At 36.5% G+C, this 15190-nt stretch overlaps 1 protein-coding gene across 3 annotated transcripts in view; it reads left to right on the top strand.

The window, feature by feature from the left end:
* Nucleotides 1–15190, top strand: part of LOC107687505 (succinate--hydroxymethylglutarate CoA-transferase-like) — a 123825-nt gene that overhangs the window by 19735 nt on the left and 88900 nt on the right. For all 3 annotated transcript variants that reach the window (XM_016484864.1, XM_016484861.1, XM_016484865.1), the window contains exon 9: nucleotides 6473–6568. In XM_016484864.1, the coding sequence (XP_016340350.1) occupies nucleotides 6473–6568 (96 nt within the window). The remainder of the gene's footprint in view (nucleotides 1–6472; nucleotides 6569–15190) is intronic.

Here is a 15190-nt window from a genome sequence, read left to right as displayed (position 1 = left end):
AATTTGAGTTGAATTACTGAAATAAATGAACTTTTCCATGACATTCTAATTTATTGAGATGCACCTGTATACTTCGAATAAGCTGCCTGGTTCTTCGTCTGTTTTTTAGCTTTTTGAATCACTTTGCTCATCATAAATCTGATTGGTTGAGAACCGTGAGGTGTTGTACTGGTATCGCTACAGGAACGCACTTTCACAATTTTGTATGACTCCGCTTGTTCAAGCCGGGTCTATGTTTTTTTTTTTCTTATTCACTGAGCTAATCGTAGAGTACATTAGTTAATATAAGAAGAAACGTCTAGCTTCACGGTCTCTCTCTCTCTCTCATTTGGATGCACGTCTTGCCGCATTGTTTCTCTCTTATAACCTCATTATTTCTCACTAATAACCTAACTGAAGCAGCACATGCCCTTGATACGAATTCTAAAAGTGACGTATGTTTAACTGTCAACTTGAGCTTTGAATCCGTGGCGGAAGGAAGTAGTTCCACACAAAAGAGGGTTTTATTAGGCACTCCGTTGTTTCTTGTTTAATCACACACATGTTCCGTCGAACTGTTGCGCAATATCACTCGAGTACGAGAGCGATACCGGCTCTATATCAGCGGCTGTGATTGCCTCCGGCACTCGGCCCGCGGCCTCGTGCCTCTGACCTAATCACAGCCATGCTGATATAGAGCCGGTATCGCTCTCGTTCTAGAGTGATATTGCTCATATATATTAGACTATTATATAGTAGCTATTATAATAGCATTATATAGTGATTCAACGCATTATATTGTGTTTTTATTTTTTTGTATTTCCGCGCTGTCTGAAACATGTCTCTTGTGCGCGCTTTGATTGTGTGCGAGAACAGCGCGTGAGTAACGAATTGAGCTCTCTTACGGTTCTTCTTCTTGTGGTTTAAAATTGCTTGTACGTGTAAATTGGCAAATTAATCTGCGAATCACGTGCGTGCTGAACGGTAGGGTCTCATCCGTACGTATTACGAATCAACTGCGATCCGTTTAACTCCTAATATGTGACAGATCAGAGCAATCTTTCATTTACTTATTTAACATGACATTGTCAAATTGTACTCCATATCAATCGTATACAAAGAAAATACAGAATAATTAGAACAATCATTAACATAAATAAATAACAGAGTGTCATATCTATAGGCCTGCGCATTTTTCCCAGAACGTTCTTGCGACCCGGTAGCAATTCTTCCACGGCCGGGTAGTGGGTCGCGACCCGGTGGTTGGGGACCTCTGGAGTAAGGTAACAGAAGTATGGACATTATGCAGGGTATGTCTTTGTTTTTTGTTTTGAGTGAAACGGCTTGAAAAGTTTTTCTCAGATGTTGTGCCAAGAACAAGTTCCGAGCTCAGGAGAGAAGGCTGGGATGCGCTTTAGTTCATACTATTGTTTTAATTGGAAAATATCTAGCTAAAGGAACATATGCGTAGCAGATTTGGAGAACGGTGATATCCAGTGACCTCTTGCTACCCTGTAAACGTTTATCACATGTTAAATTAAAGATCTGTGGTGAGAACAACACATGAGGTGCTGTGAGTGTAATAAGATGCTACTTGGCTTTTCTGTCTTTGATATTATAGCAACTTCATTCATTTCTCTAGGTTTCTGTTGAATGGAAGTGTTGGATAGAGTGTTGACTCCTCTTGAGTTTGTAGGGCAGCAGTGGTTCTGCTGGGAAATAACTGAAAGGGGTCATATGATGCTTTTCAACATACTTACAGTAGCTGATTCAGAAGCGCCAGATTGTCATAGCAAAGTCAGTCTAGGTTCACGAAACGGTCGTCCATAAAATGCATTCCTGTTCTGTTGTAAGTTCAGCTTGTAACACTCCAAAGAGAAAGTAAAACTTGAAATCGCATCATATGACCCCTTTAAGTTCAGTTCCTTTAAGGCAAGTCAGTTCACTCAAAGGTCTTATTTCCAATGCCTCCAAGCAGCTCTTTTCAAGGCATACATGTTTAGCTCCCTTTTACTTTAAAGGGGTCCTATTATGCTCTTTTACAAAGTCTTGATTTTGTTTTGGGGGTGTACTAGAACATGCTCTCATGCTTGGTGGTTCGAAAAACACATTATTTTTCACATAATTTACATTATTGCAATACCTTTCTCCCCAGCCTGCACAAAAATGGCTCGATTAGTTCCTGGTTTGATAAAGGCCCGCCTTCTGAAAAACAAAATGTGTTGTGATTGGTTAGCTGTCCCAGTGCGTTGTGATTGGCGAACAGCTTAAACGGTGTTTCAGTACTGCCCCACCCCTTGCCAAAGCAGCAAGTTCCGTCTGCTTCGGTATAGTTAAGGATTAGCATCAATATTGCCATATCAATTTGAGCTGGATTCAGACCCCGAGAATATTGAACAAGAGGATCGCGCAGAACCTTTGCACACACGGATATCGCAAGACATATTAGAGTGGTAACGTTATTGTTGTTTTTTTTTGGCTAAATCACATTTTAGATAGGATGTCAACAACCGCTTAAAAATAACTGCATTTACTATGTACAGATAAGTGCAACGGTAATATGTATTATGTTTATTGTTCTTTAATTCTAACATTATAACATGAATTGCAGTGAAACTGTTGAAATACAGTTGAATTTATTTATACCATAGTGTTTCCCACAGACTTGCACTCTATTTGTGGTGGCATATATATGCAAATTCATCGTCTCTGCCGGCAGGAGGCGCTGTTGGAGTGGTAGAGATCGAGGTTTCCCCGGTAACGGCTGTTAAGATGAAATGAAAACGGCATTAAAAATTTTCTGAAGACAGTCAGTTTCCTTCAGAAATGCAGTGATATAAAAACACCCGCACCGGGTTTCGATATTGAAACGTACAGTGCTCATGTTTAATCAACGAAGTCAAAGCCTTTTGGAAAATCTATTTGAGGCAGTCAGTTTTTATATTGTGGCGGGCACCACAAACAAATCAATGTATGGGAAACAAGTAGTCTCATAATTGAAGTGTAAATTCTGCAGATTACATCATTGTCCAGTATTGTACTGTCAGCAATTTATAAAAACGTTTTCATAATTGTAACACATATTTACATACATAATTATTCAGGTGCATGTGTAATAACTTGCAAAAACTTGACACTACAGCAGCACTTCTTTATCGTCGTCTCTCAACCAAACGTTCTAACCATAGACATGTATAGATGCCACATTGGACAGCTCCAGATACGTTGACGCATTCGCCATCTTGGAACGGTCTATGTCGTCACTCACAATAACAGTCAGTGAGTTTCAAAAATGCAACAACATTGTGCAGCATCTGGTTGTAAAACCGCCTAAATTTAAATTCCTGAAGAAACGAGATAACCTTTCATAGGTAAGATTGTGTTGGCTTTAATATGTATCAACTCAATATTACAGGTTTTTAAATTAAAGTTCCTTTTAAATGCCTTGCTAGTTAACGGCTTCGTCTTGTTTTGTTAGTTTAGCAAAAGCATCTTCTGAAGTCTACTGAAGATACAAATATTCATACGTGTAACTACAGTTACAGTGCAGATGCAAAGGCAACTTGCTCTCGAGTGTTCACGGACATTCCAATATGGCGGACGGCTTACGTATAGTGGCCCATAGAAACAGCCGCTAATAGGGCATCTACTTATATCTATGGTTCTAACCACGACCTCGCCCCTCCCCACCCCCCAACCATTCGAATTTCCGTAGGCGGGATTTATTTTAATGATATTCTAATGGGCCACTTTATGACATCACAAAAACCCCGGAAAACAACGCTGTATTCCATACGAGCCATTCGTTGGAGTTTTTAAAAAATGAAATATCTCCGTTAGGGGAGTGGACTTTGAGATTTGTAACTTTGTAGATCTTTTTTATGCCCAAACATACACACTACACACTAGGGCTTTCAAATTTTTTTTAGAATTTCAAATATTCGTCGAATTTAAAATAAAAATCCACATTCAAATGCAAAAACGTTGCATTCGATTTGTAGGTGTGCGTTAAGGAGGCAGCCTTATCAGTGACATACGAGATGCGATGGCGATGTAAGTGTCGTTGCATTATAATGTTTTTGTTAGCCTATCTAGTTGAAGCCACTAGATGCGGCACTGCTGCGTTGTTCATTAAATATATTACGGAAAAAGAGAACATCAATGCGGAGAAGATCTTGATTACATCAAAACTGAAACCAAGCCGTTCACACAGAACACATATTTCACGCATTTTCTAGAGGGACATCTATTACCATTACACTCGCATCTCGCAAAAGGGAGCCGCATGTTTAGAAAGCCATGTAAAATTAATGCAAGTTTAACTTTGAAAAAAACATATATCGAGACTTTATGGCGGGGTTTTTTCCCCATCCCACTGTATCTCATGTTTTTAAATGAAATATGTACTCTGTGTGATTGGCTTTCCGCCCTTTGTATTAAACTATGCATACAAACATGATGCTGTTTTGTTTATAGTTGTTTAAGCAACCTAATTAATTATAATTGGTTTATAAACATTATTTTAAAGATTATGCACTTTTTTTTCACAGATTATCAGTCATGTTATCTTACACTTTGAATAAATGGCATTAGTAATATTTTGCTCGATGCGCCCTCTTGTGGCCTCAGAAGAGAAGCCAGAAGCTTTTCTTCACCATAACTGAAATTATGCATTTTAAATTTGAATATAATTTGAATTTTGATAATATTTAAGTACAAAATTCGAATTTAGTTTTTCAGCCATTTTGACAGCCCTACTACACACTGACTAAAATTCTAAAAATGAAAAAGCATAATAGGACCCCTTTAATACTAAAAAATCTCCCCCCCCCACTAAAATTTCCAAATCATACTGGTTGAAATTATGTAAAAAAAGAAAATAAATTAATAATTATAATAACATCAATACATTTTGACAACAAATGGAATCATAAATTGTAGCTTCAACTCAAATTAGACTTAAAAAGCATTTCTGGTTTAAATGAAATATAATACATTTAAGTTAAATTAAATAAACAATATTAAATAAACAAGAACTTAAAACTAAAATAAAAAAGGTAAATAGAAATAAAAAACACCTAATAAAAATGAGAAAAGCACATAACAAAATTACTAAAATGTAAACTTACGTTAAAATGAAAACTAAGCAAATTAATAAACGTAAATATTATTAAAATATTAATAAATGTGTAGCTGACGCTGGTAGGTCAGTTATGGGTTATGTATGACGTATTTGTGATTTTCTGTGATTAATGTTTATATTGTTTATAGTTTCATGATTTCACAATTTAAATGTGTATTTCTGTATATAATTACTAAAAATTCATGTTATTTGAAAACAGACGTGTTTAAAAATGCTAAACAAATACTTGTAGCATTAATTTATCTAGTGGTTACTTGACATGTGTAAAGTAATACAATGTTTGGTTGCATACATAAAAAAAAAAAATCTATTTTTAAAATTTCTTTACAAAGCCAAAAACGTTAGATCATGCCGATATCCATATATCCAATATTGGATCCGGTTTCTTTACCAGATCCTGTCAGAAGACATCTGTTTTGTCTGATATCCCAAAACTGTCTGCTGAGTTTTGTCTAATACACAAAACCAGTTAACAGCAAGTCCTGTCTGATGCCTGAAATCAGTTGAGTATATTTTGTCTGTAAGCAGGTTGTGAGGAGGCACGCTTCATCTTAGCATGTCTAAGACAAGTATATTGAAGTGCACACTACAGTATATTGACATTTGACCCTGAGTTTGTATGATTATCTTATGAGGTGCACATGATCCGAGCGGATTATAGCTTGCTCTTTTTCTGCTTTTACCGTCTCTGGTTCAGTTCTGGACCAGTTGCTAATCATTTAATGAGCTTACTGAAGAAGAAAGTTAAGAAACATCACCGATATGATTCAGTGCTGACCTAATAAATAATTTTTTGCTTGCATATAGACAAAAATGAGATTGTTTCCAGTCATTTAAACACAGAAACCAAAGTTTCGGTAAACAAAAGCCTCAGCGTAAGACATCATGGAAATAAAGCAGCTGGGAAGTGAAGAATAGGTTCAGCTCAAGGTGTTGGGCAGACTGTTAAATCATCACCGACAGGCTTTGATCTGACAAAGTATTCCACCTCTGTCCTCTCAGTGCATGGTTGTACATCGCAAAATATTGTCTCAGCTGCATGCTTCTGATCTGGTGTCACCTGGGCATCGTAAAAAAGCTGGGACCTAATCAACCAAGATGATTGTTACAGTAAAGCTGAAATGCTATATGCCTTTCTTAGGTGTTTGTTAAAAATTGTTGAAGTTTTTGTTGCTTCATTTTCCAGAATAACAAACGTTGGAGGAAGGTTTTACGGCACAGTCGCATGAACTGCTGTGTCAGCCGTGAAAAAGTTCGCTGAACTCACAAAACAGCAGGGTGTAATGAGCCTTCTGACAGTTCTTAAGACTTTAAAGCTATTTTCTTTTTTCTTCTTTAATTTGTCTACAGGTTGCTTGTCTAACTCACATCGCTGCCAACTACCTCAACGCTGGTATCGAAGCCAGACGATGGGGAACTGCCCACGGGAGCATTGTCCCTTACCAGGTAACACCATTTCTAACACTGTGTAGAGCTCTTTATACTCGCTATATCATAAGCTTAAAGCTTTTCCGTGTCCTCATTCTTTGCTGCCTATAATTTCTCAATGACAATAGGTTGAAGGATAAAAAATTCACAATTTAATTTCATAATTTACTTTTTTGTAATGTAATGAATTTTAACGCAGTTTTACTATCTATTTTATACCATTTAATTTAATGCAATTTAATGCAAGATGATTTAATTTGATGCAGTGTAACACAGTACAATTTTTCAGTTAATACAATTAAGGTTAATTAAGTGTAATTTAATTTAATTCATTTATATTTTATTTTTAATTTAATTGATTTGATTTTTAATTTAACTTTAATTTATTTCAATTTAATATAATTCAGTGCAGTTTAATGCTATTTATTTTTTATTTAATGCAGTTTTATATTAATTCAATTCAATTCAATTTAATGCAATGTTAGTGTTATTTAATTGAATTTATTTCAATGTAATTTTGGATTTAATTTTATTTTTAATGCAGTTCAATACAATATAATTGAATGTCACTTTATTCAGTGTTATTTAATGTCTTTTTTATTTAATTTATTTTAATTTATTTTTAATTTTACACATTAATTTATTGAATAAATTGTAATGTTAATTCAATTAAATGTAATGTTAATTTAGTGTAATTTAATTTAATTTAATTCTCAACTAAAAAAGACTAAGACTCTATTTATGATCGTATTTATTTGCCCTGATGGGTCAAAACATGGTTTGTTATGCCTGTGTGGCTGTTCTAGTCTCGTCCAGTCATATCTGTTCCCACTCCTCTGCTGAGAGTAATGATGTTTGAGAAAGGACTGACCAGTGCATACAAACATTTGTTTGACCGGTACATACGTTTGACCAGTGTATACAAACATACAAAACTTTGTTTATTTTACACAATTATTCATGGAGAGGTTTTTTTTTTTTAGATAATTTGATCAAATTTTTGTCGGATGACTGCATCTCTGGAATTGATTGTCGCCGTTGTGCCAGACGCCTCTTCATCCACTCTTAGAGGAAAACAGACTCTCACTTTGTTCATTTTACTGTTTATTTACCCAAGTGCTTATGGTTTAATACTAATGAACTACATTTGCTTGTGTAAATATTTGATGGAGCTGCTTGTACTTACATATGGTTATAGTTGGTTTATTATAAGGCTTGTTTGAGACGCCTCAGCTTTAATGTACTTGAGAGTAGGTGTTACAGTCAGGAAAGGAGTGAAAAAAGAGCTGACAGCTCCCACGTCTCATAGCAGGCCAGAGGAAAATATTATGTTCATGTTCTTTGTTGTCAGTGAAGTGGATTATTTTGAAATATTGCTGCTGGTACATGAAGATGAACAAATAATCCAATTTTTGCTTTCTATTTTTAGTTTAATAAAAAACATGATTCAGAAATATGATTAAAATCATATATTCTGTATGAGATTATTCTGTCAGTGTGTTCACACATTAATCTCTCACATATAAAAAAATATAACTAACTTTTTAGACATGAGCTGAGATGTTGCAACTGTGACTCTGTAAACTGCAGCCTCGCTGTCATGAGAGCATTTTGGCACACGTCAGATGCCTCGATCGTGAGTTATTCATGATTTGGTGAAATGGTTGATCTTACAGTCTCATTTCTATGTTTTTGTACGATGTTTTTGCACCGCTCTGAGGGTTAAGTTTAGGATAAACCTTCACATGAAGTTTTACCTACAAATCGTACACTTTTATAAGAGTCGGATTGCACTTGACGTAACCGGTGTTGCGGCTTAACACCGGTATCACCGTCAACACCGTCTATCGTGGCAAGCCTAATTAGAATGATTTCTGGAGGGTCATGTGACACTGAAAACTTTTTAACAGTAGTGCCATGTAGCAGAGTGACTCGCATCATTTACAGTTCATTTGTTTGTTTGTTGGCATGATGTTCATTTCCATTCCAGTGACTCTGATTGGTGGATCCTCTCGTCAAGATTATGGGTAGTGTAAAAAAGCCATGTTCAGTTCATGTTCTTTATATTAAAAGCGACCTAAGAGCTAATTTTAAGAGATTTGTTAACCCTCTTCATACTCCAATCCCAACGCTGCTGGATTTCGCAGACTGGCTGGAGTACGAGGTTCGTGTGCAGGTTGAAGGAACCCAGTATGGCGCCTATCCTGAACATGAGAAATGCAGTGCTCGCAAAGACAAGCGAACTGGCTTTGTGCCCCGAAAGCTGACTACTGTTCTTTATGGCGGAGAGCAGAGAGTAGGAGCAGTAGAGAATCCGAAGGCTGGACAAGCAGACTCAGACAGACCACAGGAGAAGCCTAAGAAGTATTGTCCGTTCTGTGACACAGTTCAGCACTACATGAATCAGTGCTCCAACTTCAAACTCTTAACTAAGGAGCAGATTGAAAGTTGGATTAGGACAGGCAACAGATGTTGGCGCTGTGGACGAGGGCATTCATCATCCAAATGCACATTGAAGGCAAAGTGCAAAAGATGTGAGAGAAGGCATCTCGATGTTCTCCATGATGTTAATGCCAGCACAGATATACAGAGTAGAGGCAACATCAAGGTGTCAGAGAAACCCACAAGCACAGTTAGTCCCGCCGCTCAGACCTTATATTTGGATCGGCCCACGAGTAGCAAGCAAGTGCTGCTTAAGTTAAGTCGAGTCATTATTCAGAATGGTGATAAGTCACTGGAAACCTATGCTGTGCTAGACGACGGATCTGAGCGAACTATCTTGCTGAATGAAGCCGCTCAACGTCTGGGCCTTCAAGGTGAAATGGAGGATCTTGCTCTTCGTACAGTAAGACAAGAGGTGCATACCATTCATGGAAGATCTGTATCCTTCTCCATCGCTCCGGTTTCGTACCCTGACAGATCGTACCAGATTAAGGGTGCATTCACCGCTAAAGAGTTAAATCTGGTTCAGCATACTTATCCTGTCTCTGATTTGCAACGAAGATACCGCCATCTTCAAGATTTGCCTTTGCATGATGTCAACAGAGCACAGCCCTTGGTGCTTGTTGGATCAGACTATCCGCACTTAATCATGCCTGTGGAGCCAGTCAGATTGGGGCCCCCTGGAGGACCAGCAGCAGTTCACACAAAGCTTGGATGGACATTACAAGGTCCATCGAGGCTTCTTAAGCCTTACTTGCAGCCTCAAGAATGCCTCTTCATTTCTTGTGTCTCTCCTGAGGCTGAGTTGTTTGGACAGGTTGAAAAGCTTTGGCAACTGGATACTCTTCCTTTTCGATCTGAGAAGGTAGTCAGTCGATCTCGACAAGAACACCACACGAACAAGATCCGTTTGCAGTAACAAACATTCATAGACATTTTGTGGACCTTTGCATTTATTCTCATCGGATATTGTGCATCAGTGGACCCGAGACTACAGCTCAACGCCCAAGTTCACTGTTAACCATACATCTGAATGTTTCCTGCGACTGTGAAAATCAACCAGGACTGTTGTACTCATTGTTTCTCCCTGCATAATTGCAAGATTGTGTATCCTTGAGGTCTAAATCTGTTGTAACTATTTGTTTTCAGTTATTATTTGTGTAGGCCTATGCTCCTTATTTGGATGTTTATTTGCACTTATGTGATCTCTTTAAATCATGAGTATGTGAGTATATGGAGTTGATCTCTTGATACTCAGCCTCTAAAAGACTAAATTGATAAAACTGAGATACAACTGCCTGTTTCATTACTCTCTTGGTCACTGGACATCTCTTGTAGTAACTGACACTCTAAGGTGATTTAGTACCGTAACAGCAACCAACGCATTCATACAGTCTCTAATACAGGTAGTGTAGTTCTTCAAAGTGAGTTTGGTTATTTTATTTATTTATTTTTAATCAGTCTGACATGTGGCATCTATAGAGCACAGTCACAGCAATAAACCTACCACAATGTTAACCAATCAAATGCGACCATACAGGAATAAACTGAACATCTCCAGTCTTGTGGTCATGATATTAAAGAACAAAAATCAGTTGGTCACAACAGTTTACTTGTTGGTTAAGACCAAAGGCGGTCCATAAATGCCTCTTCTGTTGTCACTCACAACATTTCATTTATTTTCACTTAAGTTTAATGAGCTATGGCCTTTCATGTTCCGACAGCTCTCCCGGGATAAACATCGGACCCCGTTTTCCCAGCAAACGTTCATATCGCTTCGTATAGCACGTACGAAACAGGAGGACCAAAGACAGCTTCTGCGTTCGTTGGCGGCTCTGTTCGGCAGATGTTCACAGTGTGACGCACGATGTCCTCCGTTTCATTTTTCTCACTTTTATTGACGAGGGGCGACCAGTGGAACGTCCTGAATGGCTAGGGAGTAGTTTCGACCGCAGCAGGACACTAAGAACAGAAGTATTTTCTCAGAAAGTCCTTAAGGCACTATTGGCCCGCCACATGGACCAACACTAAGTGAAGAAACACTCGTCCTCCAGCTATCGTTTTTGAACAATCTTTAGCTTCTGCACGGACTGAAAGTTGAAAGGTTGGCTACACTTCAGCGCTCTCATCTCTATCCTGAGCGCTCATCGTAGAAGAGCGCTAGAATGAAGCAAGGGGAGTTTGTGAAGGTGTGTGGTGAAAGGCAAGATTTACGATGAACCAGGGTCTATCTTGTTTTAATTACCTTGTCGGTTTCAAAGAACTCCTAATCACTCCCATATTTGCGTTGAGGTGCTGAGTGTTTGGCCTGTTGGCTGCTTGCAGTACCATAAAGTTGTAGCGTTGTGTAACAAGGCATCAGCTCCATTTCAAGTGCAGATAGATTTATTATAGATGGTGAATGTCAATGAACACAGTTCTGAATGTAATAAGGACACTGTAAAGAAATGCATTTTGGGTAATTTTATTCATTTATTTTATTATTATTTTTTTATTCAATTGAGTCTAGTTTTTTTATTTATTCACAATATAAAAATAAACATGCGTTAATGCCTATGTGTAAATTCTTCTCTGATTTTTTTTTCTTTTTTGGATTGACACAAACCAGAAGATAAGATTATTTGAAACAAACAAATAAGGCTGGCATAATTGGAGCTTCACAAAACAAACAAATAAAAACAAAACAAACAAACAAAAAAAAGCTAACATATTAAACAACAGCTAGTATAAACTATACGATTTTAGCATTATTGTATGTTTCTGCATTGCTCTCACATGTAAGTAAAGCCACTAATAGCTGTGCAAATGGGTCATTATCAAAATATAGTGACAATCATGTATTTTTATTTCAGTCAACAGAAACACCATATAAAGACATTATTCTATAACACTAATAGTTTAATAACCGTAATGGTATAGATGTTGTTTTTGTTTCGCTTTGTTTTGTTTTCTTTTGCTCTTCTTTGTGTTTTCTTTTACTTTGTTTTGTGATTTGTTGTGCTTTGCTTTGTTTTTTGTTGTTGTTTTTGTTTTGTCTTGCTTTGCTTTTTGTTTCACATTTGTTATGCTTTTTGTTTCACTTTTGTTTTGTTTGCCGTTGTTTGCATTTTGTTTTGATTTGCTTTTTGCTTTGCATTTTTTTTATTTTTTTTTAAATGTCATTTATCTCTTACATCACAGATGACTTTTCTAACATATTGTGTTTATTTATTTATTTATTTTTTTTACACAGAACAACCATTTCTCAGTGCACATTCTTATAAGCAAGCAAAATATGCAATTAATACAAATACAAACAAACAAATAAAAAAATGATTTTCTACCCTTTCTTCATCGGGGAAAAAAATCGAATGTTTTTATTATAAGTTATAACGTAGATGTTATAATAATTAATTGATGATGATGATGATGATGATGATAAAGATGTGAAATACTTTGCTAGCTTTTATGCATTCTCAGAAAAAAGGTTGTCATTGGGGCGACACCCTAATGTGCAAAAGCTAAAAGGTACATGTTTGTACCTTATTTACCCCTATATTACTACTTTAAAAGTATACAGTATATTAGTGCCTAAAGTGTTCATATTACTACCTTTTGAAAGGGTATCGCCCCAGTTTTTTTAAACATATCTCCATATTAGCCGATCATTCAGTTGATTGTCACAATTATACCACCATGATGCGTCACACCACCCACATCTAGGTTCTAGGGTGTTGGGGTTGCTAAAGCATTGCTAAGTGTTTGCTTCATGTCAAAGTTTGCCTATATTAAAATAGTAGGTCTAATCGCTTTAGAAAAGTAATAGCACACCTCTCCTCAAGCCTCTCAGTTTGAGTTGTCATTCATGTCTTTAGAACAAATGTTGCGGTTTAATGCGGTCATTTCAAATCCCTCACCGTACATGTCACACTAGAAACACTGAGGCTTGTCTCAGTTACCGTTCCCCCAATAGATCCGACGTCCTACCGCTGCCTTTCTGTGGCATGTGTTTCATTCAGGAAACAGTTTCACCCCAGCAAACGTGGTACCTCAGTGTCTAGGCTGTATGCCAAATCTCATTAGTACCTCACGAGCGATATCAGGCAGAAATACTTATTAAGTGCAGATTTATTTCTGCGCTGGCTCATCTGGTGACACAGGTCCTCATTGACCTGCGTGTGCTGGACTCTTTACCTGACGTGACTTATCAACTCACTCTAAGGGTAAATTAAAGCATTAAGTGAGTCCCATCTGGAGATACAGCGAGGTTAATGCACACAGATGGAATAAAATCAATGCATTTAAATCTGCTTATTAATGTGCATGCTTCGTTTATACAGGTGCATCTCAATAAATTAGAATGTCGTGGAAAAGTTCATTTCAGTAATTCAACTCAAATTGTGAAACTCGTGTATTAAATAAATTCAATGCACACAGACTGAATTAGTTTAAGTCTTTGGTTCTTTTAATTGTGATGATTTTGGCTCACATTTAACAAAAACCCACCAATTCACTATCTCAACAAATTAGAATATGGTGACATGCCAATCAGCTAATCAACTCAAAACACCTGCAAAGGTTTCCTGAGCCTTCAAAATGGTCTCTCAGTTTGTCAAAGAAACCTGGGCTTCCATACCACCTCAGCAGTGCCACAAACTGATCACCTCCATGCCACGCCGAATTGAGGCAGTAATTAAAGCAAAAGGAGCCCCTACCAAGTATTGAGTACATGTACAGTAAATGAACATACTTTCCAGAAGGCCAACAATTCACTAAAAATATTTTTTTTATTGGACTTATGAAGTATTCTAATTTGTTGAGATAGTGAATTGGTGGGTTTTTGTTAAATGTGAGCCAAAATCATCACAATTAAAAGAACCAAAGACTTAAACTACTTCAGTCCGTGAGCAATGAATGTATTTAATACACGAGTTTCACAATTTGAGTTTAATTACTGAAATAAATGAACTTTTCCACGACATTCTAATTTATTGAGATGCACCTGTATATACGGCAATCCAGCATCACTGGATTAAGCCTTGGTATCATTCTGACATATTAAAGTGACAGTTCACCCAAAAATAACCATTCTGAAATCATTCACTCATTCTTAAGTTGTTCCAAACCTGTATGAGTTTCTTTCATATGTTGAACACACAATAAGATATTTTAGCTGCTGGTACCCACTGACTTCAATAATAGGAGAAAAAAATACTATGGAAGTCAATGGGTGCCGTCAACTGTTTGGTTACAAAATGGTCCTGTTTAAGGAGTAGTAAAGGATCATTTAAGTGTGTCTCTACTACAAAAAAGAAAATACAATGCTATAATCATCTGGTCCCATCATTTCCAGTGGTTTCTTTAATATGGATGTTTGTCTTTGTTGGTTTCTTCAACTGTTCTTTGTTACCTGGACCTTGTTATTTCCAAGAGAAAAAAAAGCCCCTTAAGCTGAAAGGGTTTGACACAGTTACAGCAGAGACTCGTGTAATTCCCTCGGTCTGTTCAGTGCTGGGCTGGAGCGAGACGTCTCACGTCTCTGTTTAGCTCCTCTGAAGATGATCTGTTTTGCCATTAAACAAGTCCTTGGAAAAACAGAGGAATTTCAGCATTTGTTCTGATCATTTTAGATTCTTATTGAAATGGATCAGTCTGTTTATTTTGGGTCAGTAAACTCAAGGAACTCATTATAATATTTGTTTGTTCATGGAAAATTGAAACCACAATAATATACAATTTAGTAATACAATACAAAATTGAAAAAAAAAAATTTTTCTTTTTAAGGGCTGTTCAAGTTAACATTTGTGTAGCAATTTTCAACACATTTACTGAATTCAATATAATTTATTTATTTTTAATTTTAAAGGTTTATATAGCTTTACGTGTAGAAAAAAACAAAGTACACAATAAACTACATTGTGAATAAATAAAAAAACTGCGTTTCAATGTTTTCCAGAGAATTTTTTAATTAAAAATAAATGTTTGTATTTGAATATAGTACATATAATTTTAAACATCAGTGTCAATTTATTAAAATACCAGTGTTATTTTAGTGTCAATTTTGACACAATTTTTGTGTAGTTTTTGTTTTTATATGTATGTCTATATAGTTTATATAATTTTTTTATTTCAGTTTTAGTTGGTTTAGTGTATCAAGTTAAACTAAAAGTTACCCCAAACACATTACCTTTCTTTTCTATTGGGGAAAAAAAAATAAAA

Source organism: Sinocyclocheilus anshuiensis, unplaced genomic scaffold, assembly GCF_001515605.1.
Source record: "Sinocyclocheilus anshuiensis isolate Anshui unplaced genomic scaffold, SAMN03320099.WGS_v1.1 scaffold870, whole genome shotgun sequence".
Classification (NCBI taxonomy): Eukaryota; Metazoa; Chordata; class Actinopteri; order Cypriniformes; family Cyprinidae; genus Sinocyclocheilus; species Sinocyclocheilus anshuiensis.
The sequence above is the reverse complement of the archived record's forward strand: the minus strand, read 5'-3'. Positions and strand labels throughout refer to the sequence as shown.